Source organism: Erpetoichthys calabaricus, chromosome 1, assembly GCF_900747795.2.
Source record: "Erpetoichthys calabaricus chromosome 1, fErpCal1.3, whole genome shotgun sequence".
NCBI classification, from domain to species: Eukaryota; Metazoa; Chordata; class Cladistia; order Polypteriformes; family Polypteridae; genus Erpetoichthys; species Erpetoichthys calabaricus.
In genome coordinates this window covers 39,316,148-39,341,786 of record NC_041394.2, presented here as the reverse complement: position 1 = coordinate 39,341,786, position 25,639 = coordinate 39,316,148, and the positions used below count along the sequence as shown (strand labels likewise).

At 39.0% G+C, this 25,639-nt stretch overlaps 1 protein-coding gene across 1 annotated transcript in view; it reads left to right on the top strand.

The window, feature by feature from the left end:
* gpat2 (glycerol-3-phosphate acyltransferase 2, mitochondrial) overlaps positions 1-25,639 on the top strand; it is a 208,386-nt gene that overhangs the window by 22,056 nt on the left and 160,691 nt on the right. The window contains exon 2 of the mRNA XM_028798187.2: positions 2,721-2,831. Coding sequence (XP_028654020.1) covers positions 2,721-2,831 — 111 coding nt within the window. The remainder of the gene's footprint in view (positions 1-2,720; positions 2,832-25,639) is intronic.

The following is a 25,639-nucleotide window of genomic DNA, read 5'->3' as shown; positions in this document are numbered from 1 at the left end:
TAACTTGTGGATGTGCTTGCGAGTATTTAGCCACAGCGTCCCTATTAACTTGTGGATGTGCTTGCGAGTGTTTAGCCACAGCGTCCCTATTAACTTGTGGATGTGCTTGCGAGTGTTTAGCCACAGCGTCCCTATTAAGTTGTGGATGTGCTTGCGAGTGTTTAGCCACAGCGTCCCTATTAACTTGTGGATGTGCTTGCGAGTATTTAGCCACGGCGTCCCTATTAACTTGTGGATGTGCTTGCGAGTATTTAGCCACGGCGTCCCTATTAACTTGTGGATGTGCTTGCGAGTATTTAGCCACAGCGTCCCTATTAACTTGTGGATTTTTCTGCGAGTATTTGGCGGCAGCTGCACGAAGTTGCTTCCGTCTAGCTGCATCAGAAAATCTACCACGACGTCTAATACGCCTCCTTTTTACTGTGTTCTCACAGCTTGGATTGCTGCTGTCAAAATCAGCTCGAGCTGGATTTGTGTTGAACTGACATTCGGTATGTGTCAATCGATATAAGCATACAACTGGCTTCATCAATAACTTCGCATCCATCTTTTGAGAGTTGAAATATTCATAAACATCAAAGTGTCCACTACTCAAATCGTTACCTGTGAATCTAAGATGTTTAAGAGGCATTGACGGTTCTCCAAAGGTGTAAAATATTTGGCCATTTTGGTACACTTGAAAGCGACAACCAAACAACTCAGCGGCAGCCATCAACTCACATGCAGAACCATAGGTGAAGGGCTTGAGCATTTCAGTCTTATAGTGCTCCTGTGTACTATAATTATCTCCTGTACCATCATCAGTCCACACTTTGAACCTGTCCCAGTCATTTAATACATAAGACACAATGTCCCTGCGGATATCAAAAGTGAGCCTTATGTGTCCGTGCAATATGTTACACAGAGAATGGAAAAGGCAGGCACCATCTCGGGGCATGGACACCACTCAGTAAGTGATAGTTCTTTGATTGATGGTGATCACCTCCATAGACATGTTAATAGGGGTACAGTTGGAAGAATAAAGGGAATGGGTACTTGATCAGTAAACAAAGTATAAAATACCTACACAATAATTATAACAATCGTAATAAACGAAACGGTAGAGAACCACGAAACAAGGAGAAAGGACGGCCTTATATGGCGTATTTGGCGGCACCTGCACGAAGTTCCTTAAAACAACAGCAGAGAAGCCGCGGATTAAATAAATGAAATGGGTACCTGAACAGTAAACTAAGTGTAAAATACCTACACAATAACTATAATAATCTTAACAAATGAACAATAAAACAGCGGAGAACCCGTGGATTAAATAAAACCTACACAATAACTATAACAATCGTAATAAATGAACAATAAAACAGCGGAGAACCCGTGGATTAAATAAAACCTACACAATAACTATAACAATCGTAATAAATGAACATTAAAACAGCGGCGAACCCGTGGATTAAATAAAAAGGCTGCTTCCTTGGCGAAGCAAGGAAAAAGGACGGCCTTATATGTCGTTGGTTTAGTAAAACAGTGTTTAAGATGTGAAAAGGCTGCTTCCTTGGCGAAGCAAGAAAAGGAATGAAGACACCGCAGCGAAGAATGGCCTTATATGGGCAGGCAGTCAATTACGTGAGAGGCGTGCTGATTTCCGCAGCAGCCGCACTTATGAATATGCTAAGCACAGTCCTTCACCCGCGAATATTTACCTTACATGGGCAGGCACTCAATCACGTGGGAGGCGTGATGATACAAGACGCAAGACGCAACCGCCTCACACGGCGACCGAGCTGCCCGCTATGGCCGTATACGGAAGTAGGTTTCAGTTATGACCGTTACGCGTAGAATTTCGAAATGAAACCTGCCTAACTTTTGTAAGTAAGCTGTAAGGAATGAGCCTGCCAAATTTCAGCCTTCCACCTACACGGGAAGTTGGACAATTAGTGATGAGTGAGTGAGTCAGTGAGGGCTTTGCCTTTTATTAGTATAGATGTTTCATCATTTTTTAGCCATTTATGAGAATAAGAAGCCCAAGCCAGACTGTGTAGTCTGTAATAACAGGCTGAAAAAAAAACATTATTACCAGTTCAACATGTATTGCAAATAGTGTGAATTATCAATTTGTGCCAATTGTTGCTTTACTTGGTATATGCATTTTAAAATTATGTATAGCGTGTTTATACGTTTGGTATTTGTATGTTTAACATAGTTTGAGCAATAAAAAGAATTTTGATATCGCTCACAAAAAATTTAGCCTTCAGCTGTGCTGGAAAAAAATTCCGACTGCAAAGAGTTAACTTGATGCTTAATTCATTGATTAAATTAGTATATTTCTTTTTCTGTTTTTTATTTGCCATTAGAAAAGAAATTACATTTTTACACTTTCACCATGTGTTTTTAGATTTTTGTTGTTAATCACTTGAGCAAAACATCACTTTAATATGAAAACGTTGTTAACCTGAATCCATCTATTTTAATCTTTTTGTTTAATGATTCAACATAGAGAATATAAAGCATACTGTTTCACACTCTTCTAATTAGATATGAGCATGCACCAGCTCGGATTAGTAGGAAAAAGTCCCTTCTGGGGAAAGGGGACATACAAAGTAATGTGTAGTATATTGACTAAAAAAGAGACTGTTTAATTTTTGTGTAAAAGTAGCCCTTTGAATACGAAGTGGGCACAAAGCTGAAATGTGATAATGAAAGACTCTTTTTTCCAATATTGCCAGGAGGCTTGGAGCAGAAAAAACAGATCGAGTTTGAATCCCACAAAAATCTTTGTGGGCAACCTTCATCCAATGGTGGGTCAGTGCTGTTTGCGATGTGTTCCTGAGAGTGTGGTAAGCAAAAATATTAAAATTGTCTCATTATAAATGTTGCTATTAGCAGTACTTGTTTGCTTTAATTTTACAATGTAAATAGAATTTATCATTTGTGTTTCTCATGCCATTGGAAAATATATATATATATATATATACACATACATATATACATACATATATATAAAATATGTGTATATGTATGTATGTGTATATATATATATATATGTGTATATAATATAAAAAAATTTTTCTCATGCAGGACTTTACACTTAATTCATTTTCAATATCTAGAAATATCTGCAGGATTAACTGCTTAAGATTTTTAATTCTTTATGTAACAAGCCTAATCATCTTATGTAACACATCTTTAGTCTCTCAATAATTAGTCAAGAATGGAAAAGAGCACGAAGGATAAAAATAGACAGGTAAAGATTTTGAAAGTACAAATAGTTTTGTTTTGAGAAAACATGTACTTTTTTCTCTGAGGACAAATAGGTAGAAATTCATCAAAGATTTTAAATGTATCCAGAGAAGTAAAACCTTTTAAAATATTTTATTTAACCTCATTATTTTATGCCTGGTAATAATTTAAAAGGAGAAAATAATGTAGCACAGTGACTAACACTGCTGCCACACTGCTGCAGGGACTCCAGCTCACAGTTGGTGTATTTGTTTCGATTGATAGCTATGAGTGAGTGTGCATAACACTGTGCCCTGTAATATAGTTGTACACCTTCCAAGGTTGATTTCTATAAGTTTTGTATATTTTCTGGAGAACAAAGCTTGCTTAAATCCATGCAACTGGTAACGTGTGTGTGCGCATTTGTACCTAATTCGATCACTTAAATATTACACACATTGCAGTATGGGGCATTTACTTTACAGCCAAAGAATTAGAAAAAGCATACTCCCATATTTCTTAGTGATTGAACAATCCTGTTGTAAAATATGCATATTTAATTACACTGTATTATTGCAACAGTTTCTCCTGTTCTATTTTTTTAATCAGTGCTCAACCTCTCCTTGTGTGGAATTGGCTTATTTCATTGTTTTTTGGTTTTTTTTTGTGTTGCTTCCTAGCTGAAAATGCCAAAGACGCACTGTTTTATTTGTTATCAGGTCAAGTCTGGGTTTTGGCTTTCAGGTTTTGTTCTGTTTTGTTAGTGTTGCATTTGTCTTGTATCAGATCACTTTTTCTCTGGACATTATATCCAAATAATTAAGATTAAGCCCTAAGCATGTTGAAATTCTTGTTTTCTTTAGTGGGAACAATGAATTGCTCTATTGGCTGATAAACTAAAAACAGTGCATTGCAGATATGGTGAAGAAATGTATAATTTTCTACATTTTATTTTAGTTCATTAAATTGTAAATGAGTCCTTTTATAATCTTTCATTTAAACAATTTTGAATATTACAAAATACAAATCTTTGCAAAATTTATAAGAACTGACGTATTAAATGTTAGTCATTTTGTATACATACATGTTTGTATATATACAGTATATATGTGTGTGTATTTTTTTTCTTATGAGTGCTTTTTAAGGTTTTCTGATTTATATTTTTGCAATAACGTATTTTGGAGACTGCACAGTGCCAAACCTGCCTTATTGTTCTGTCAAGTAATTTTTTTAATAGAAAATTTCAAAATAAAAAAAATCTGATTAATCATCAAAATAATCGATAGATTAATTAGTTACCAATTTAATCAATAGTGAAAACTAAGCCTTACACTTTAGATACGCTGTGTATCTAAGTAAAACTCGAATGCAAACAAAATTACCTCTGATGTTTGGAAGATTTTTAGGTAAGGAAACAACGCAATCCACTCTGCACAATGTAATGTTTGTGATATTTGGAGGTGCCTTTTAAAATATTAACACTAGAAATTTAAACATCGGAAGACTCTTCACTTCTATAGTAATGGCCGAACGTTTTGGCACTGACCCAAACGTTGTGTTGTGCAAACTTTGCTGCTTCAGTATTTTCAGATATTTTATTTTATTTTTTTTAAACGTTTCTATGGTATACTGAATAACAATTATAAACATTTCATAAGTATTGAGGCTTTTACTGCCAAGTACTTCAGGGGGGTATTTTCCGTACATCACTTAAATCATCCAAGATCAGATGCCTCATCTTGGATGAGTTAATGCCGGTGAAACTCATCCGGGATAAGTCGGTTTTTCAAACGCGGCTGTGTAGTAGATTAGTCTAGCTGGATTGAAAGCCCATATATATTGAGTCTAGAAAACAAACAAAGAATGGCCGCATTTTTCACACAAGCGGAGCAGGACCTTTTACTCGAAGGATAGGAAGAATTTCAAGATTTAATATGCACAAGGGGCAACACTGCAAAAGCAGCCCAAACCAGAAAAGATGGCTGGCAAAAAGTGGCCGACAAATTAAATGCGTAAGTAGTGTGCATTGTACTTAATGAATGCAGCATTTAATTTCCTGTGTCAGATTATTATTTAATGTCATAATTCCAGATCAAACGTGAGCACAAGGAGAACATGGGAATAGGTTAAAGTGAAGTACAAGAATATACTTCAAACTGGTAAATATTGGTATATAACTATTTAAAGAATTGTTATAATTGTAGAATTGTCATAATATAAAAAACATTCATTTTAAAGCTAATAAGAAGGCAGGCAAGCAAAAAACAGGTGGAGGTCCACACGGTCCAGACCTAACCCCTGCAGAAGAGTTGGCTGTCCAGCAAAATTACCCATCGCCCTGTTTCTGGGGGCATTCCAGGGGGAAGCTCCTCCTCAGAACCAGTGGCAGGATGCAGTGGTCACTTCATTTCTGGTAAAGGATGGTCATTGCATATATTTGTCCTCAATGTGTGCATAGGTATGTTCCATATAGCCCTCTTTTTTTGTTGGGTCAGTTGCAGGGAATGTCCTATCCCTAGAACCTGTGTCTGACCAACGAGATATTGATGAAGGTCAAATATTTGATGGACACTGTGGCTGATTATTCAGAACTGCGTACAATCCAGTGCCTCAGTCACATTTGGAAATCCTGGGTAATGAGAATTCTAGGCTGATTGCGAGATTCTTTATGGAACTGTGGGTGTTTTTTGCCTGTGTATAACTACCTGCAATGGCATGAAACGCCTCTTTTATTGTTTGCACACGCAGGTGCCCAGGAAACATTATGAAAACCCGAAGAAAATATTTCAGAGCCAAACAGACTTTATGAATTGCCTGGCAAACTGCACTTTTAGGTAGATTTTCCGCATCGCCTACAGTATTTAAAAAAAGTATCGCTTGCAAGAAACCTCAAAGTAATTCATACTGTCTTTGTGGTTGTGAGAGCCCAACTTTGCCTAGTTTGACCTCGAATATAAGGTGCTAATAAATCTTTGAGGTACAGTATTCCCCCTTGGCTAAAACAGTATCTTTCAAAAAGAATTTCCTCCAGGAGCAATAAAGGACCTTGCCGATCTCGCAAAACCCCATCTATATGAAATTCTCTTCTTATAATTTGCGCACCGATATCAATTGGTCGCTCATTCATGAATGGAGAAGCCATGACTGAATAAATTCCATGCACGAACACTGATTAAGTGTGTGAGCTAATCCTTGTTTACACAGAACAAACTTGCTCCGAGCAGGTTTGAGGATTTGGATGTGCTGCTATGACAACACATCCAGCAAGAGTTTCAAAAAACCGACAGATCTAGGATCATGCCAAATCGTCAACAATTACATCCGGCTAAACGAGTAATCCATGTACGAAAAATACCCTCAGATATATGTAAAGGGTCAATATTTACAGTGTTGACCCTTCATAACTTCTACAATTTGCTCCGGCAGGCTGGTTATGAGCTTCTGGGCCAAATCCTGACTGATGGTGATCCATTCTTGCCTTTTTAGTGCATGGAGTTGATCACAATTTGTGAGCTTCTGCTTGTCCGTCTTCTTTTTGAGAACTGACCACAGGTTCTTACAGTAAAATCTGGGGAGTTTCCTTGTCACAGGTCCAATCTTTCAATGTTATGATCTCTGAGCCACTTTACTACTTTTGCCTTGTGACATGGTGCTCCATCATGCTGGCAAATACACAGACCATCACCAAATTGCACCTGGATTGTTGGGAGAAATTGCTCTTGGAGGATGTTTTAATACCATTCTTTATTTATGGCAGGGTTTTGGGGCAGAATTGTGAGTTGGTCCAACTACCTTGGATGAGACGCTACCCCAGACATGGATTGTTTCAGGATACTTCACTGTTGGCATGACATAGGACTCATGGTAGCGTTCACCTTTTTCTTCTCCGGACAATTTATTTCCCATATGTCCCAAACAGTCAGAAGAAGGATTCATTCGGGGGGGAAAAAAAAAAAAAATTGCACCAGTCTTCTGCTGTCAAATCCTTTTACTTCTGCAGAGTCCAACACGCACAATTAGTGCTACATTGTGACCAAAAAAAAAATCTGTTTGTAGGTTCAATCTAACAGTTTTTGACAGTAGGGGTGGGTGGATAAAGTAGGATAAAATGCCAGAACACTTTCTTTGTTTTAATTTAGTTGCTTTGCATATGCAGATTTGCAGACTCTTTTTTTTTAAGGCCGGTGTTTTTAAGTATCTCCTTTGTTAAACTGCAGTTTTCATGTGCATATTTTAAACAAGTCATAAGTATGCCTTACTTTACAAATTCACCACTAGCATAAAAGAATAATATGAATAAGTACATGAAATGCATGTTTTTGCATTTTTTTTAGTCTTGTTATTGTCACTGTTCTGGGGAGACCTGAAAGAAAAACTTCATTCTTACTCTGCACACAAGACAATTAACTTAAACATAAAGCATGCAAATATACTTATCTGAGCCTGCTACCTCAAGATTAAGCAGTATTTTCTACAACTGAGCAAGCAATATACAGTGGAACCTCGGTTCACGAACGTCTCGGTACACGTACAACTCAGTTTACGACCAAAAAAGTTCGGCAAACTTTTGCCTCGGTTCACGACCACACAGTCGGTATACGAACAAGCCAGTTTTCCTTCCGGTTCGTATGCGCTGATGAAATGTATTTAAGCACGTGTTCAGCCTCTCCCTGTTCATTGCTCTCAGTCAGACGTGCGTGCTTTACCTGTTAACTCTTTGTGCTCTACAGTATTTCATGTGCTTTTGCAGTTAACCATGGCTTCTAAGCAAGTGAAGAGTGGTGAGAAGAAAGTGTTGCAATGTTACTTTTCTCTTTTTTCAAATGTTCATTTTTTCCCCTGTGCTTAAAACTCATTTAAAAAGTGTTTACAGCGATCGGGTTGTAATGCTATTAGCGTGAACTCCTGTAATGTTACTTTCTTGGCTGGCTTTTAAATAAAGTTTGGATTTGTTCAAATATTCCTTTTTTTTTCCCCCCCTGTGCTTAAAACTCATTTAAAAAAAAGTGTTTATACAGCGATCGGATTGTAAGGCTATAGTGCGAACTGCTGCAATATTAGAGAGAGAGAGAGGGGGCTCGCGTGCTGCTGAGAGAGAGAGAGGGGGCTCGCGTGCTGCTGAGAGAGAGAGAGGGGGCTCGCGTGCTGCTGAGAGAGAGAGAGGGGGCTCGCGTGCTGCTGAGAGAGAGAGAGAGAGGGGGCTCGCGTGCTGCTGAGAGAGAGAGAGAGGGGGCTCGCGTGCTGCTGAGAGAGAGAGAGAGGGGGCTCGCGTGCTGCTGAGAGAGAGAGAGAGGGGGCTCGCGTGCTGCTGAGAGAGAGAGAGAGGGGGCTCGCGTGCTGCTGAGAGAGAGAGAGAGGGGGCTCGCGTGCTGCTGAGAGAGAGAGAGAGGGGGCTCGCGTGCTGCTGAGAGAGAGAGAGAGAGGGGGCTCGCGTGCTGCTGAGAGAGAGAGAGAGGGGGCTCGCGTGCTGCTGAGAGAGAGAGAGGGGGCTCGCGTGCTGCTGAGAGAGAGAGAGGGGGCTCGCGTGCTGCTGAGAGAGAGAGAGGGGGCTCGCGTGCTGCTGAGAGAGAGAGAGAGAGAGAGAGGGGGCTCGCGTGCTGCTGAGAGAGAGAGAGAGAGAGAGGGGGCTCGCGTGCTGCTGAGAGAGAGAGAGAGAGAGAGGGGGCTCGCGTGCTGCTGAGAGAGAGAGAGAGAGAGAGGGGGCTCGCGTGCTGCTGAGAGAGAGAGAGGGGGCTCGCGTGCTGCTGAGAGAGAGAGAGGGGGCTCGCGCGCTGCTGAGAGAGAGAGAGGGGGCTCGCGTGCTGCTGAGAGAGAGAGAGGGGGCTCGCGTGCTGCTGAGAGAGAGAGAGGGGGCTCGCGTGCTGCTGAGAGAGAGGGGCTCGCGTGCTGCTGAGAGAGAGAGAGAGGGGGCTCGCGTGCTGCTGAGAGAGAGAGAGAGGGGGCTCGCGTGCTGCTGAGAGAGAGAGAGAGGGGGCGCGCGTGCTGCTGAGAGAGAGAGAGAGGGGGCGCGCGTGCTGCTGAGAGAGAGAGAGAGGGGGCTCGCGTGCTGCTGAGAGAGAGAGAGAGGGGGCTCGCGTGCTGCTGAGAGAGAGAGAGGGGGCTCGCGTGCTGCTGAGAGAGAGAGAGAGGGGGCTCGCGTGCTGCTCAGAGAGAGAGAGAGAGAGAGGGGGCTCGCGTGCTGCTCAGAGAGAGAGAGAGAGGGGGCTCGCGTGCTGCTCAGAGAGAGAGAGAGAGGGGGCTCGCGTGCTGCTCAGAGAGAGGGGGCTCGCGTGCTGCTGAGAGAGAGAGAGAGAGGGCTCGCGTGCTGCTCAGAGAGAGGGGGGCGGGCTCGCGTGCTGCTGAGCAGGGAGCCTGGGTGTTTGTGTCAGTGTTGTTCAATGTTTTTACATTAGTTTACTATTAAACTGTGCATTCTATGGTGTAATTAACTATGTTTGTGCTTAAAAATCTTTAAAAAAATATATTTACATACAGTTCGTACGGTCTGGAACGGATTAATTGTATTTACATACAATCCTATGGGGGAAATTGCTTCGGTTCACGACCAAATTGGTTTACGACCAGAGGTTTGGAACGAATTATGGTCATGAACCGAGGTTCCATTGTAGTTTGATTCACTTTAGTTACTTTAGCACAAAAGCTTCTGTCAGAAGAATGTTCCAGAGTATTTTCAGTGAAGGGCTTTTTAGTGTAGTTTCAAGAATAAAAGACAAGACACAGACTAATGTGATAAAGCTAAAATGTTATTTCTTTAAAGAAAGTTTTTAGTTAAACTAGATATTTATTTCAGTTGACAAAAATTGCAATTTTCTTTATTTCAGTTAGCTAAATATGGAAAACATTTATAATAGTTATTACATTTAATACATGTTAAAGTCAATAAATATTAAAAATAAATAATAAAGTAATAACCTTAATATTAAAATTAATGCATGTTCTTTGAATATCATGACAAAGTTGATTTATTTCAGTAATTCCATTCAAAAAGTGAAACTTGTATATTAGATTCATTCATTACACACAGACTGATGTATTTCAAATGTTTATTTCTTTTAATGTTGATGATGATAACTGACAACTAATGAAAGTCCCAAATTCAGCATCTCGGAAAATTAGAATATTGTGAAAAGGTTCAATATTGAAGACACCTGGTGCCACACTCTAATCAGCTAATTAACTCAAAACACCTGCAAAAGCCTTTAAATGGTCTCTCAGACTAGTTCTGTACGCTACACAATCATGGGGAAGACTGATGACTTTACAGTTGTCCAAAAGACGACCACTGACACCTTGCACAAGGAGGGCAAGACACAAAAGGTCATTGCTAAAGAGGCTGGCTGTTCACAGTGCTCTGTGTCCAAGCTCATTAATAGAGAGGCAAAGGTAAGGACAAGATGTGGTAGAAAAAAGTGTACAAGCAATAGGGATAACCACACCCTGGAGAGGATTGTGAAACAAAACCCATTCAAAAATGTGGGGGAGATTCACGAAGAGTGGACTGCAGCTGGAGTCAGTGCTTCAAGAACCACCACGCACAGACGTATGCAAGACATGGGTTTCAGCTGTCGCATTCCTTGTGTCAAGCCACTCTTGAACAAGAGACAGCGTCAGAAGTGTCTTGCCTGGGCTAAAGAGAAAAAGGACTGGACTGCTGCTTTCTGATGAAAGTAAATTTTGCATTTCCTTTGGAAATCAAGGTCCCAGAGTCTGGAGGAAGAGAGGAGAGGCACAGAATCCACGTTGCATGAGGTCCAGTGTAAAGTTTCCACAGTCAGTGATGGTTTGGGGTGCCATGTCATCTGCTGGTGTTGGTTCATTGTGTTTTCTGAGGTCCAAGGTCAACGCAGCCGTCTACCAGGAAGTTTTAGAGCACTTCATGCTTCCTGCTGCTGACAAACTTTATGGAGATGCAGATTTCATTTTCCAACTGGACCTAGCACCTGCACACAGTGCCAAAGCTACTAGTACCTGGTTTAAGGACCATGGTATCCCTGTTCTTGATTGGCTAGCAAACTCGCCTGACCTTAACCCCATAGAAAATCTATGGGGTATTGTGAAGAGGAAGATGCAATACGCCAGACCCAACAATTCAGAACAGCTGAAGGCCACTATCAGAGCAACATGGTCTCTCATAACACCTGAGCAGTGCCACAGACTGATCGACTCCATGCCACGCCGCTTTGCTGCGGTAATCCAGGCCAAAGGAGCCCAAACTAAATATTGAGTTCTGTACATGCTCATACTTTTCATGTTCATACCTTTCAGCTGGCCAGCATTTCTAAAAATCCTTTTGTTGCATTGGTCTTAATTGATATTCTAATTTTCTGAGATACTGAATTTGGGACTTTCATTAGTTGTCAGTTATAATCATCAACATTAAAAGAAATAAACATTTGAAATACATCAGTCAGTGTGTAATGAATGAATCTAATATACAAGTTTCACTTTTTGAATGGAATTACTGAAATAAATCAACTTTGTCATGATATTCTAATTTTATGACCAGCACCTGTATTAGTGCATAGTCTATGAGAGGTTCTTATAACCCCCACAAGTTGAATTGAATTGCTATATTCTAACTATTTCTAGCCTCTCTGACTATAGAGTAGCCTTAGTTAGTGACCTGCCTTGCCAGGTGTAAGGCATGGAGGGAACACAGTTTAAAATCGTGTCTTACATGCTCAGTAGTATCAAAGTTAACATGCTCTATTGGAACGTTTAGACCGAGCGTACTGAATGCGAAGTAAAGCATCTTTAAGCATAGAAACAACTAAAGTTTGTCAAGAAAAGCTACAGTAAGTTTAGAGAACAGATGTTTTTTTCCAATTTTTTTTTTTTTTTTTGCCTTTTATTCTATGTGTGTAACCTTTTTTTCTTGTGTGAATTGTTTGCTTTGAATTTTCACTAAATGTTTTAAAACAAACTTTTAGACCGAGGGATTTCTTTTGGCACACATTTGACCCGTGCTTGATCTTGCCTTACTCACCAGCAGCCACATGTAGCATTTCTTTCTAATAAAAGTACTATGTATCGGTGAATTCCTAGTATAGCTGCATCTTTTCCAGGTCTCCATTATCAAGAGTTACTGAGTTTGCAAAGTTGGATCAGTCATCAAAACATGTAACAAAGAATATCCATAGGTCCAAAGAAGTTCATTTTAAAACTTTAGTTTTAATTCATAGAACCAGTCACAAAATACAAGAAAAAAGTCATCGTACAAAACAAAAATGGGGGAAAAAGTGGTTTTCTATATGTTACTATCTTTCATATTAAGCCTTGGTTACATTCTATGCTTAAAGTTGAATTACTCTTCTGTAGTATAGTCTTAACAAACTTGCAGCTGCAGATTTCAGGTTATGAGCTACATTATGTTGCTGTTTGAAACTGTTTGCCTTATGTGCCTTGCAAGCTACAAGACAGAATCCATCCATCCATCCATTTTCCAACCCGCTGAATCCGAACACAGGGTCACGGGGGTCTGCTGGAGCCAATCCCAGCCAACACAGGGCACAAGGCAGGGAACCAATCCTGGGCAGGGTGCCAACCCACCGCAGGACACACACAAACACACCCACACACCAAGCACACACTAGGGCCAATTTAGAATCGCCAATCCACCTAACAAGACAGAATAAAAACAGGAAAAGTGTTCACTTATAATTACAAGAAAATAAGATTAAACATTCTGTTTACTTTCTAGCTCAGGATACTAGGTAAATATTTGTATCACTTTATATTACGTGAGTGGCTTTTTTTTGGTCTTGCTGTAATCCTTACCCAGATCGCAATCAAGGAATCAGTAAAGTGATCAGTGGTCTCAACTTACGTTACTGAATTCAATAGCCAAGTCGTATTTTATCTAGAATCATATGGTCTGAATTCATAGAGAATTATAACTTAGAACTAACTGAAAGTAATGTATGCTTTCTGTAAAGCAGGAGTGGTGTTAAGCTAGTACCTCTGTTATTGCTAGCTCACCAAATGATCCCAAAAATGTATGTAAAATTGCTCCAGGGTGTGTGTAAATTTGTGCATTAACTATCATGCATTCAGTAAAAAGTTTGAAAAATAGATAAAATGACAAAGGTATGCTTCTACTAAGCAGTCATTGTTCTGTGCAATTTATAGAGCCATTCATTAAATAAAAACAGCGAAATACTTTACACAAATGAGACTATCATAAAAGCAAGTAATTTAACCATAAATGTACTGTGAAGTTTATATTGCTGCATATTATGTACAATCCCACATAAATCGTCAGTGTAGCACCCAATCAAGATATACAGTAATCCCTTGCTGTATCGTGCTTCGACTTTCGCGGCTTCACTCTATTGCGGATTTTATATGTAAGCATATCTAAATATATAACGCGGATTTTTCGCTGCTTCGCGGGTTTCTGCGGACAATGGGTCTTTTTACTTCTGGTACATGCTTCCTCAGTTGGTTTTCCCAGTTGATTTCATACAAGGGATGCTATTGGGAGATGGCTGAGAAGCTACCCAATCAGAGCACGCAGTTAAGTTCCTGTGTGCTGATTGGCTCAGCGACGGAGCGCCAAATTTGATTCCGCTGCGTTAACCAGGAAGTCTCGTCTCGCTCATTCAGCATCCACGTGTTTCGCTGTGTAAAGAGTTAACTTTTGTGCTCTTTTTTTGTTTATCTTTGTGCATAGTCAAGCCCTTCGTTATGGCTCCAAAACGATCTGCTCCTGCTACTGCTTCAGGGGCCGTGCCCAAGCACAAACGGAAGATGCTAACGATTGCTGAAAAGGTACAAGTTTTGGATATGTTGAAAGCAGGGAACAGCTACACCGCTGTAGGATGCCATTACGGCATCAATGAGTCCACAATTCTTTTTATTTAAAAAGGAGGAAAAGCATATAAGATCTATTACCGCAGTGTCCTTTAACCAGGGCGCAAAACGAGTTGTAAGTGGATGTAATAGTCCATGGTAGTCTGGATGGAATCTGCTTTAGGGATTTGGATTGAGCAATTCCGGGAGAACAACAACGGTGGTGCTACACAATTGCCTGAAGAGGCTCCTTTAGAAGAGCTGTAACACTCTCCTTTGTTGTGCAGTAAAATTAAACTCCTCGTAGAGGTGGGTGGTATGACCATAATTCTATATCACGGTATTTTTCTAAATTCTGCCGGTTTCATGGTATTAGACGGTATTTTTTTCCCCATGCATGAGTGGATGTTAACCACATTTTCCACTGCAATTACTGCAGTAGACTGGCTAAGAATGACCTATTAGACTGTTATGAGAATTGTACAAAAAGACATTTTAATGTGCACACAAGTATTAATCCAGGTTTGCATGGCCCCATAAAGTGATAGTTTTCAAGGGGGTGGCACTAAAGAGAAGGAATCACATTGCATGACACATGCTGTCAAAATATAGAACCTTTAATTGAACAAATTTTGCAAAAGCTTAAACTATGATTTTGACAACATATTTTCAACCATCCAAAGAGGCATTTAGACTTAGTAAAATATCCAGAGGTGTTTGTCAAAAGTTGGATTGCACTGAACACATCTTAGAAAAGGAATAAATAGTAAATATTTTTTTGTAAACCAACTACACTTTCTGTTAATGTTAACAATCTCTGTCCACTGACAGGTTAAAGTAACTTTTTAAACAATTTTATCATCATTAAACTGCATAATATTTAAACTAATAAATAATAACAATAAAATACATAATAGTATTACTGATAGTTGCACCATTACTTCAAGGCTTCAAGCCCAGGTGCATTACACAGTATTCACCAAATTAAAATAAAATAAACAAGTGCAATCTTGGTGATGACATCTTACCAACTGTACCATCATTTAGGCAAACTGCATTAATATGGACCTTGCTTCAAGCTAAGCTATATACATAAATAATAAGAACTGCAACTTGCATTTATAATGCTGTTTGTGGTATAGCCCTATTGAAGCGCATTAGGGCCACTATAAAGAAAAAAAAATATGGACATGGAAGAAAAAAACAAACTATATGTCGAGAATAAATTCGACATGTTGACTATGTCAAGATTAAAGTTGACATTTCCACTTTATTCTCAGTTTATTTTATAATTAAAGTAGAATGTTGAAAACTAAACTTCATCCTAAAATCAATGTTTAATTTACTAGATTTTCTCAAACCCTGTCACAAGTTAATGCAGCACATCAGATACTTTGTGTTAAGTGTTCCCCGACCCAGTCGTTAATCACTACTCTTCTTAAACTGACTTCCTCCGTACTAAGAGCAGGCGCCTGCAGCAATCACCGCACAGAATCCATTCACTTCATGATATTCCTGCTCTCTACCAAAACCACACAATAATTACCAATCACCACACGATAAACGTCTTTGTGAAATTAAAACTAGTTATTAACTTAGCCGACGGAGTGTTCAGAACTTTAAAAATATCTTCGTTATACATGTTTAATTATGCCATCCATTCAGAGTTGCGCCCATCTCTGAACGAGTCGATAGCACATCGCAGAATGAATACAAGCAAAATATACACTAGCAAGTACAAAAACAAGTACAACTTGGCTTGCAGTATTATCCAGTAGTATAGAAACAGTATTTACACATCTGACCTTTTAAAATTAAAGTATCTCCAGGCGACGGATGTGACTCCTTTTTTTCGGCAAAAGTTCTTCTGTTCATCACATGTTCAACTTTACTTTTAGTTCAGTTTCGGAATGCTCTCTGTCCATTTTCACCGCGCGGCATACCTATGCTACCGCCCACTATTTGGTGGTGTAGCAGTGAAAAAGAGCCCTAGTGCAACAAATCTGTGTTTAGCGGTGTAGCAGTGAAAAAGGGCCCCACTTAAACAGTTTCCCGCTGCGCCACGTTCCGAACGTAGTTTAGGCAATTTAAACCGGTGTTGCGGTATAAGAAAAATCCATATCATAAAAAAAATAAAAAACGGTTTTCGGTGTGAACTGGTATACCGCCCAGCACTAACTCATCGTTATCGGACAAGTCGTCGTGTCATTGTTGGTGAGTAACCATAATTAATTTTCTATGTACAGTACTTATTACATATACATAGTTTAGTGTCACTGTACACACATTTTACTGTATACAATTTTTCTTGCATTGTACATATTCATTGCTGGTGGACTGTCTGTCGTAATGGCCGTAACATGTGATATCAGAGATGCTCTATCTTTAAAATATTTGGGTTTTACTGTATATAAACAGTGTGTTTACATACGTACATTATTTCAGCGAATCTTACCTAATATCTAAGAGAATACAAAGGGTTTATGCTGTATAATTGTGCGGGAAATGTTTATAATAGTGTGGGAGAGTTTATAAGGGCTTAAAATATATAAAAATAACCATATGACCATATGGTTTTTACTTCGCGGATTTTCACCTTTCGCGAGGGGTTCTGAAATGCAACCCCCGCGATCGAGGAGGGATTACTGTACATACCTTGATTTGGATGCCTCTGGCTCTTGGGGGGAAAGAAAGTATTGTAATATGTACTGAGACTGGAGAGATTCAGACAGATTACACAAGATGACCAGTTTCAGCCCTCAAACAAATGGTGTATTGCTTTTCTCAACTGATCAGGCAAATCACTGAAATCTAGCTCACCTATATTAACATCCCCTCTGTTAATCCCATGAGGAATGCTGTTAAAACAACAGATATGCACAAGTGTTTCAACTTCCCTTGTCCCCTCTCTTAAGTGCACTTGGGATTATTGTGGCATGTACTCCATTGTGCAAATGCCTACCTTTTGTGATTAATTACTGTATGTTCTTATATTAGAGTATCAGCTAAGCTTGAATCTCCCAAAACAATGCCACCAAAGTCTCCCAATGAAAACTGGCTGGCTTTGCAGAGCCGCAAGCCTACATACAAAATAAGCTTAAACTTGAGTAGTAAGGCAGGTTCCTCCACAAGTGTGTGTTTGACCAGGGTATTAAACAAATGTGTGTGCCGAATATGTGGAGACAGTTCCCTAATCAGGAAAAGATGCAGAATGACACTTTCAACAAGAACTTTGAATGTGGTCTTCCTGCTGGTAGCTACCTGTGGTTTTAGAAGTGATGTAAAATCAATATTGGAATTGTAGCAGTCCTCGTAATTACAAAGGTAGTGAAGAAATTCAAAGCGTCAAAGTGGCTCATTTTGCAAAGGATGATAAACCAATTTACAGCTGGTAGATTTCTTAAGGATGCGGAGAATCTTGTGGCCAAGTTTTTTTTCCCAAAGATCACAAAAACATGCCTGAAATAATGCCTTCAATATGAGAGTTAGTTATACTTAATACCATGGCGATAATAGGTTATACTCTGTCAGCAGATGCAAATTAGTATTTTATGAATGGATATAAGCATTTGCAAATCATTTTTGATTTCAGTGTAATGAATCTGTGCACACAAGTGATTATGGCCAAAAATGTGTTTTTCTTTGGGAAAACGGAATTTCTGGCATTGTTACCTTTGAAAAGGGTATTAATATATACAGGTGCTGGTCATAAAATTAGAATATCATGACAAAGTTGATTTATTTCAGTAATTCCATTCAAAAAGTGAAACTTGTATATTAGATTCATTCATTACACACAGACTGGTGTATTTCAAATGTTTATTTCTTTTAATGTTGATGATTATAACTGACAACTAATGAAAGTCCCAAATTCAGTATCTTCAAAAATTAGAATATCAATTAAGACCAATGCAAAAAAAGGATTTTTAGAAATGTTGGCCAACTGAAAGGTATGAACATGAAAAGTATGAGCATGTACAGCACTCAATATTTAGTTGGGGCTCCTTTGGCCTGGATTACTGCATCAATGCGGCGTGGCATGGAGTCGATCAGTCTGTGGCACTGCTCAGGTGTTATGAGAACCCATGTTGCTCTGATAGTGGCCTTCAGCTCTTCTGAATTGTTGGGTCTGGTGTATTGCATCTTCCTCTTCACAATACCCCATAGATTTTCTATGGGGTTAAGGTCAGGCGAGTTTGCTGGCCAATCAAGAACAGGGATACCATGGTCCTTAAACCAGGTATTGGTAGCTTTGGCACCGTGTGCAGGTGCCAGGTCCTGTTGGAAAATGAAATCTGCATCTCCATAAAGTTCGTCAGCAGCAGGAAGCATGAAGTGCTCTAAAACTTCCTGGTAGACGGCTGTGTTGACCTTGGACCTCAGAAAACACAATGGACCAACACCAGCAGATGACATAGCACCCCAAACCATCACTGAAACTTTGCACTGGACCTCACGCAACGTGGATTCTGTGCCTCTCCTCTCTTCCTCCAGACTCTGGGACCTTGATTTCCAAAGGAAATGCAAAATTTACTTTCATCAGAGAACATAACTTTGGACCACTCAGCAGCAGTCCAGTCCTTTTTGTCTTTAGACCAGGCGAGATGCTTCTGACGCTGTCTCTTGTTCAAGAGTGGCTTGACACAAGGAATGCGACAGCTGAAACCCAGGTCTTGCATACATCTGTGTGTGGTGGTTCTTGAAGCACTGACTCCAGCTGCAGTCCACTCTTCGTGAATCTCCCCCACATTTTTGAATGGGTTTTGTTTCACAATCCTCTCCAGGGTGCGGTTATCCCTATTGCTTGTACACTTTTTTCTACCACATCTTGTCCTTCCCTTCACCTCTCTATTAATGTGCTTGGACACAGAGCTCTGTGAACGCTAGCCTCTTTAGCAATGACCTTTTGTGTCTTGCCCTCCTTGTGCAAGGTGTCAATGGTCGTCTTTTGGACAACTGTCAAGTCAGCAGTCTTCCCCATGATTGTGTAGCCTACAGAACTAGACTGAGACCATTTAAAGGCTTTTGCAGGTGTTTTGAGTTAATTAGCTGATTAGAGTGTGGCACCAGGTGTCTTCAATATTGAACCTTTTCATAATAATCTAATTTTCCGAGATGCTGAATTTGGGACTTTCATTAGTTGTCGGTTATAATCATCAACATTAAAAGAAATAGACTGATGTATTTCAAATGTTTGCGTGTAATGAATGAATCTAATATACAAGTTTCACTTTTTGAATGGAGTTACTGAAATCAACTTTGTCATGATATTCTAATTTTATGACCAGCACCTGTACTGTACAATGCATTAAAATGCTGTTTTTTTGAAAACATTTTGCCATTAGAAATAATGGTGTCAGTAACAACAAATAAATCTCCAGCTATGATAGGAAGGCGTAGTAGCATCATTGAACACTATAAAGCAGTTCCTTAATTTTTTTTTTTTTTTTTTTAAACTATCAGTGTCATCCACTAGCTGGCTATGTGTGACAAAGCCATGAAAGGTCATGATCATGTAATTGACCCTGTCATTAAGATTATAAATTTCATTGTGATAAATGCCAAACAGCATTGAATTTTCCAGTTGTTAGATGAACTGTCATGTGAATATGACTGTTTTACTACAAGCATCCATCTTTTTTTATTAGTAGTTTAGCCCAATGCTTTTATGAAAGCAAGACATCCATGCATGGTTTGAAACAAATAGACCCATGAGAAAGAGAGCTGGCAGAGTAGCACTTTAATAATAGTAAAAATATGTAAATATAGAATAGAAAAAGAGGGGAGAGAATTCACTTCCTCAGTTTAAATGCTTATTCTAAAATGTTATTTATCAGATCCTACCAGGTTTTGAAAAAGTTGTGTACAGATCCTCTAAGTGAGAATTTGATGTTTTCCAATTTAAAAAAGGTGTGTTAGGATTCTTCCAGTTGAGCAAGATAAGTCTACATGCCAATAGTGTAGAAAAGGCAATTACAGTTTTTGTCCTTCTCCACTTTAAGTACACCAAACACAGCTGGGGGTGGATTAGGAGGAATTGTGTTGTCCAGGCTGTCTGAGAGGCATTTAAAATTTTTTTGTCCAAAATATGTTAATTTGGTGCATGCCCAAAACATATGGCCCAGTGATGCTGGAACTTGATTGCAACGTTTGAAGGTTGAATCTTGCCCGTGAAACATTTTGGACAATTTTAAATGAGAGATATGCACTCGATATATAATTCTAAGTTAAAAAAAAAACATAAATCATTACATTTATATAGCGCTTTTCTCAGTACTCAAAGCGCTATCCACACAGGGAGGAACCGGGAAGCGAACCCACAGTCTAAGTTGAATGATAGTTTGCTTTGCGCATATGATGCTCGAGTGAATTTTGCGCATTGCTACCTTCAGTTCCTTTTCTGAGATGTTGAGTTAAAGATCCTGTTCCCACTGTACTCTGGGATCTTTGAAGGGAGGGACTTTAAAGTGTTTTTATATATTACAGAAATGCTGTTTGAGTCCTCAAGACTGATCAAAATTTCTTCCGGTATATAGGTGGGAGGTGAGGGAAATTGGGCAGGGTTTGTTTAGCAATGTTTCTAATTTAAGGATAGTGGAAGAAATGTCTTGCTAGAAAGTTAAATTTGGAGTGTAATTGTTTGTAGGATGCAAAGACATTGTCTATGTACAGATCTCTAAGTGATTTAATCTCGGATGTTTTCCAGACATTAAAAACTGTGGCTGTTTGAGTGGGTAGAAAAAGGTGGTTATTGTGCAGAGGTGCCACAGATAAAAGCTTCTCTATCTTGAAATACAGTAAGACCCCGCTTAACACGGGGGGATATGTTCCAAGAAATCCCAGCGCTAAACAAAACAATGCTAAACGAGGTCATCTTAACAGTAAATAATGGGGATAGGTAAAACAGGACAGAGAATAAAAAAGTATCCTTTATTTTGTAACATGTATAATTAAGTACTTTTTTATTACATTAATTATAGACATTTTTTATAGCGATTTTATTTATAAATCATTCATGAAAGTCAAAAATATTCGAGTAAATTTGTGATTTTGAGTTTTTTTGTGAAGAAGTCAGTGAACGTCGTTTGCTTACTGAATGACAGAGAAAAAGGCAATTGTCGATAGCAAGACATCGCATCAATGACACTTTACCTTTCAACTTCTAGCAAAATTTGAATCGTTTTGTATAAACTGATCCATAATTTTCATAATAGTGGTTAAACTTTTTTCTTAGAAAATCCATTCAAAGTTCCTTTTGTTCCTCATCTTCAGAAACGCTAATTTCGCCAATTTGGCGTTCACCTGCATCTAATCGTCTGTGCACCTGCATTTTAGTTTCCAAAGAAATGCTTTTTCTTGTTACTTTCTTTTTCTTTGCAACCACTCATTTTAAAACTTAAAAGGAATAATTGTAATTTATTACAGTAAAATAATGTTATGTTTATATCCTTACACAATAACATTGATGACCAATCATAAATGAACAGTGACGCAGCAGGCATACATTTTGTACTGCACTGATATCAAACACACTGTGAGACTGCATGTATGTAATCAAGTCATGCGATTGCAGCAAAAAACCACGCTTTTATGCAACTACAAAATGAATCAATGAAAAATTAGAATTTGGAAAAAAAACAAAAAAAAAACAAAAAAAAAACACATAATACCGAAACAGCGTTAAACGGAGCAGAGTCAAGCGGGGGTCTTACTGTACTTCCTACATTGGTTCCATATTCTGAGTGATTGAAGCACTATTGGGTTGTTAGTGTATTGGAGATGACTTGTACTTATTGGGGTACGCAGCAAGGAACATAAAGAAGTACTGCAGGATTTTATTTCTATTGTGGACCAAGCCTGTGTCTGCTCACCTATTAGTGTCAATGTCCAGGTTTTTATAGCTTGTATATTTACCGCCTAGTAATAAAATTGAAAGTTAGGTAAAGCCATGCCACCTTCTTCTTTAGATCTTTGTAGGGTCGCCCATCGGATATGTGGATGTATTGAATTCCAAATAAATTAGGTCATGGTTGAATCTAATTTCTTACAAAATGATTTATTGATGTATATTGGAATGTTTTGAAATAGAAAAAGAAGCTTAGGAAGGATATTAATCTTGACAATGTTAATTCTTCCAGCTATAGTGAGATGAAGGGTAGACCATCTATGCAAGTCTTGCTTAATTTTTTCCATGCAGACAGCAAACTTTTTTTGATAAAGAGCTTTGTTTACTCGTGATGTTTACCCCTAGGTATTTAAACTGATCTGTGATGATAAAAGGGAAGGTGTCCAATCTAATTTTGTGTGCTTGAGAATTCACTGGAAAGAGCACACTTTTGTTCAAATTAATTCTGAGACCACAATTTTTTTTGAAATTCTGTAAATGCTGTTAGATCTTCAGGCACAGTATTTTGTGGATCAGATATATACAATACCAAATCATCTGCATATAGAGAAATTTTCTTTTCAAGTCCTTCTCTGATAATCCCCTTTATCTCATAAGCATTTTGACAATGAGCATCCAGTGGCTTAATGGTGATTGCAAGCAGCAGTAGTGACAAGGGACATTCTTGTCTAGTACCCTGTTCTAGTTTGAAGTAGACTGAATTAATGTTGTTAATACAAACTGAAGCTTCTGGACAGTATTCAGTAGTTTGATCCATGCACAGATGTTCGGGCCAAACCAAAATTTCTCCAATGTGGTAAAAAGGTAGTTCCATTCAACCATTTCAAATGCTTTTTCTTCATCCAGCGGTAATATCATCTCCGGGGTGTTTGACTTTGTGGGTGAATATATCACATTAAACAGGCGTCGAAGATTGGAAGGTAAGTGTCTGCCTTTAATAAATCCAGTTTGGTCTTGTGATATTACAGAAAGAAGCACTTTCTCAATCCTTATAGTGAGATTGGTCTGTATGATGCACATTGTAATAAGTCCTTATTTTGCTTAGGAAAGACGGTAATCGGAGCTTGATGAAAAGTTTGAGGTAGAATTTAATTGTCTCTAGCTTCTGTAAATGAAAGGGAGATAGTTTAATTGAGAATTTGTTTTATAAAATTTGTCAGAGTGGCCATCAGGGTCTGCTGCTTTCCCATTCTGAGGTGAGTTTATAGCATCTAGTAATTCTGATAGTGCCAGAGGTTTATCCTATTCCTCTGCACTGAGAGTATCCAGTTCTGGTATCTGTAATGCATACAGAAATACATTAAGTTGTGTCTTGTTGCTTTTAAGCTCAGTAGAATATAAAGACATGATGTAATGATGTTTTGATTTAAGAATGAATTGGTCTTTTCCTATGAAGTGCTTCATTTGGACACCTGGCACCTGTTCTTGATCTATTCTGGAAATTTCACTGATTAGCTCTGATACCTTCATGGTTTCCAATTTATTTTTGTTGGTAAGATATGATATGATTTGTCGTTTTAAGAAAGCCTTCAAAGTTTCCCCAGAGTATTCCTGCTGAAACCTCAGAGGATGTATTTGTCTCTTTAAAAAAAAAAAAAAAAAAAAAAAAAAAATCGATTTGCTTGGATATAAATTCTGTACAATTCTTGTCTGCTAATAAAAGTGGGTTAAGACGCCATCTGCAAGATAAATATGTGGGGCGCAGTGATTTTAGCTCCATGATCAGAGGAGCGTGATCGGAAATAATGGTAGCGTTGTACTTGCAAGATTTAATCGTAGGCAAGAAATTATTATCTATTAAATAATCAGTTCTTGTGTAGCAGTGATGCACTGGTGAGTAGAATGAATATGCTCTTGAGTTTGGGTTTAAAAATCTCCAGGGGTCTGATAAGTTGTGTTCTGTTATGAACTGTGTAATAGACGTCATCGTCCCTGTGGTAGAAGACCTTTCAAGGTCTGGATTTAAAACACTATTTAAGTCCCCAGCCATTATAATTTTATGTGTGTTCACATTGGGAATGGATGCAAATACGTCTTGGATAAAGTCCCTGTCATCTACTTGGGTGTGTAGATATTTATTAAAATCACTTTACAGTTAAATTACCAATCACATATGTCCATCCCTTCAGAATCAGATACTACAGCTGTTACTACAAATGTTATTGCTCTATGTACAAGAATTCCCGCACCTCTAGTTTTCTTTGTAAAGCTGGAATTGAATACAGTGGACCCTTGACTTAAAAACACAATTCGTTTGCGAGGGCTGGTTGTAACTCAAGTTGGTTGTAAGTCGACTATTTTTCCCATAAGAAATAATGTAAATACCCATAATGTGTTCCGAACCTCCCACAGCAACACTTTCTTAACCTTTCATAATAAAAAAGGGCTGTATAATGTGCATAATTTGCCAAAAATACCAATAATTTTTCTAATGTACTAACCAAAAAGTGCATAGCCTACCAGAAACAACAATTTCATACTGTACTCACCATTTAAGTTGACATCTTTGGCTTGCAGGAAGGAAGGAGGAGGAGAATGAAATGGAAGGTGGTTATTGTTTGGAAGGAGAGCCCCCTTCCATAAGAACATCAGGACTCTGGCTCTCTGATGTCCTTTCTCTCCTTGGGAGAGGCTGTAGCCCAATAGGACCTGCTTGTGGCTCACTAGGTCTCGACATTTTCGGAAATAAAAACTGGACTAAAGTTGTTTGTTCCTGTCTTTTCTTCAACACAGTTCTGTAGTATGACATGACATTGTCATTAAGCAAGTTCATGCATTGATTAGCTTTTTCTCTGTCGGGGTGGGTCTTCTCTACAAATGTTTGTAGCTCTGTCCATTTTTTCAGGATGTCCTTTATTTCAGAAGAGGAAATTTGCTGCACTGATTGTTGATCCTCCCCTCTTTAGAAAGCTCCTCAGCTGCCATTCTCTTTTACTCAGCCAGAGGTTGCTGAAGTTCCTCTGTAGACAATTCCTCTGAGTGTTCCTCCACCAGTTCCTCAACATCACCACTGTCTACCTGCAAGCCTATGGACTTGGCTATAGTGACAATGTCATCAACCACAGGGACAATAGCAGGCTCAGGCTCCTCTACAAAGCCTTCAAAGTCTCTCTCCTCTATAATTTTAGGCCACACTTTATTCCAGGCAGATCTTAGTGTCCTTAGAGAGACATTTGCCCAGGATTTCTCTATTAACCCCACACAGGAAAGGATGTTGTAATGTTTCTTCCAGAATCTCTGTAAGAGTTAAATCTGTATCTGAGACCATCTGGAAGCATCATCTGGAACAGTTCCTTGGTGTATAGCTTCTTAAAGTTAACTATAACCTGCTGGTCCATAGGCTGCAGTAGAGGAGTTGTATTAGGTGGGAGGAAACCTACTGTAAACCATGGGAATTCTTCAGCCAACTCTTCTTTCAAGTCTCTTGGGTGAGCAGGAGCATTGTCCATGATGAGGAGAGCTTTGAGTGGTAAGCTTTTGTTCTCTAGATATTTAACAGTAGGACAGAAAACCTCCCTGATCCACTCAAGAAAAAGTACTCTTGTTACCCGGGCTTTTGCATTAGATCTCCACATAACCTCTAGCCTATTCTTCATGACTGTATGCTTTCTGAACACTCTAGTGGTCTCAGTGATAAACCAAGAGAGGCTTTACCTTGAGGTCACCACTCGCATTGGCACAGAACAATAAGGTTAGCCTATCCTTCATAGGCTTGTGGCCTGGCATTTT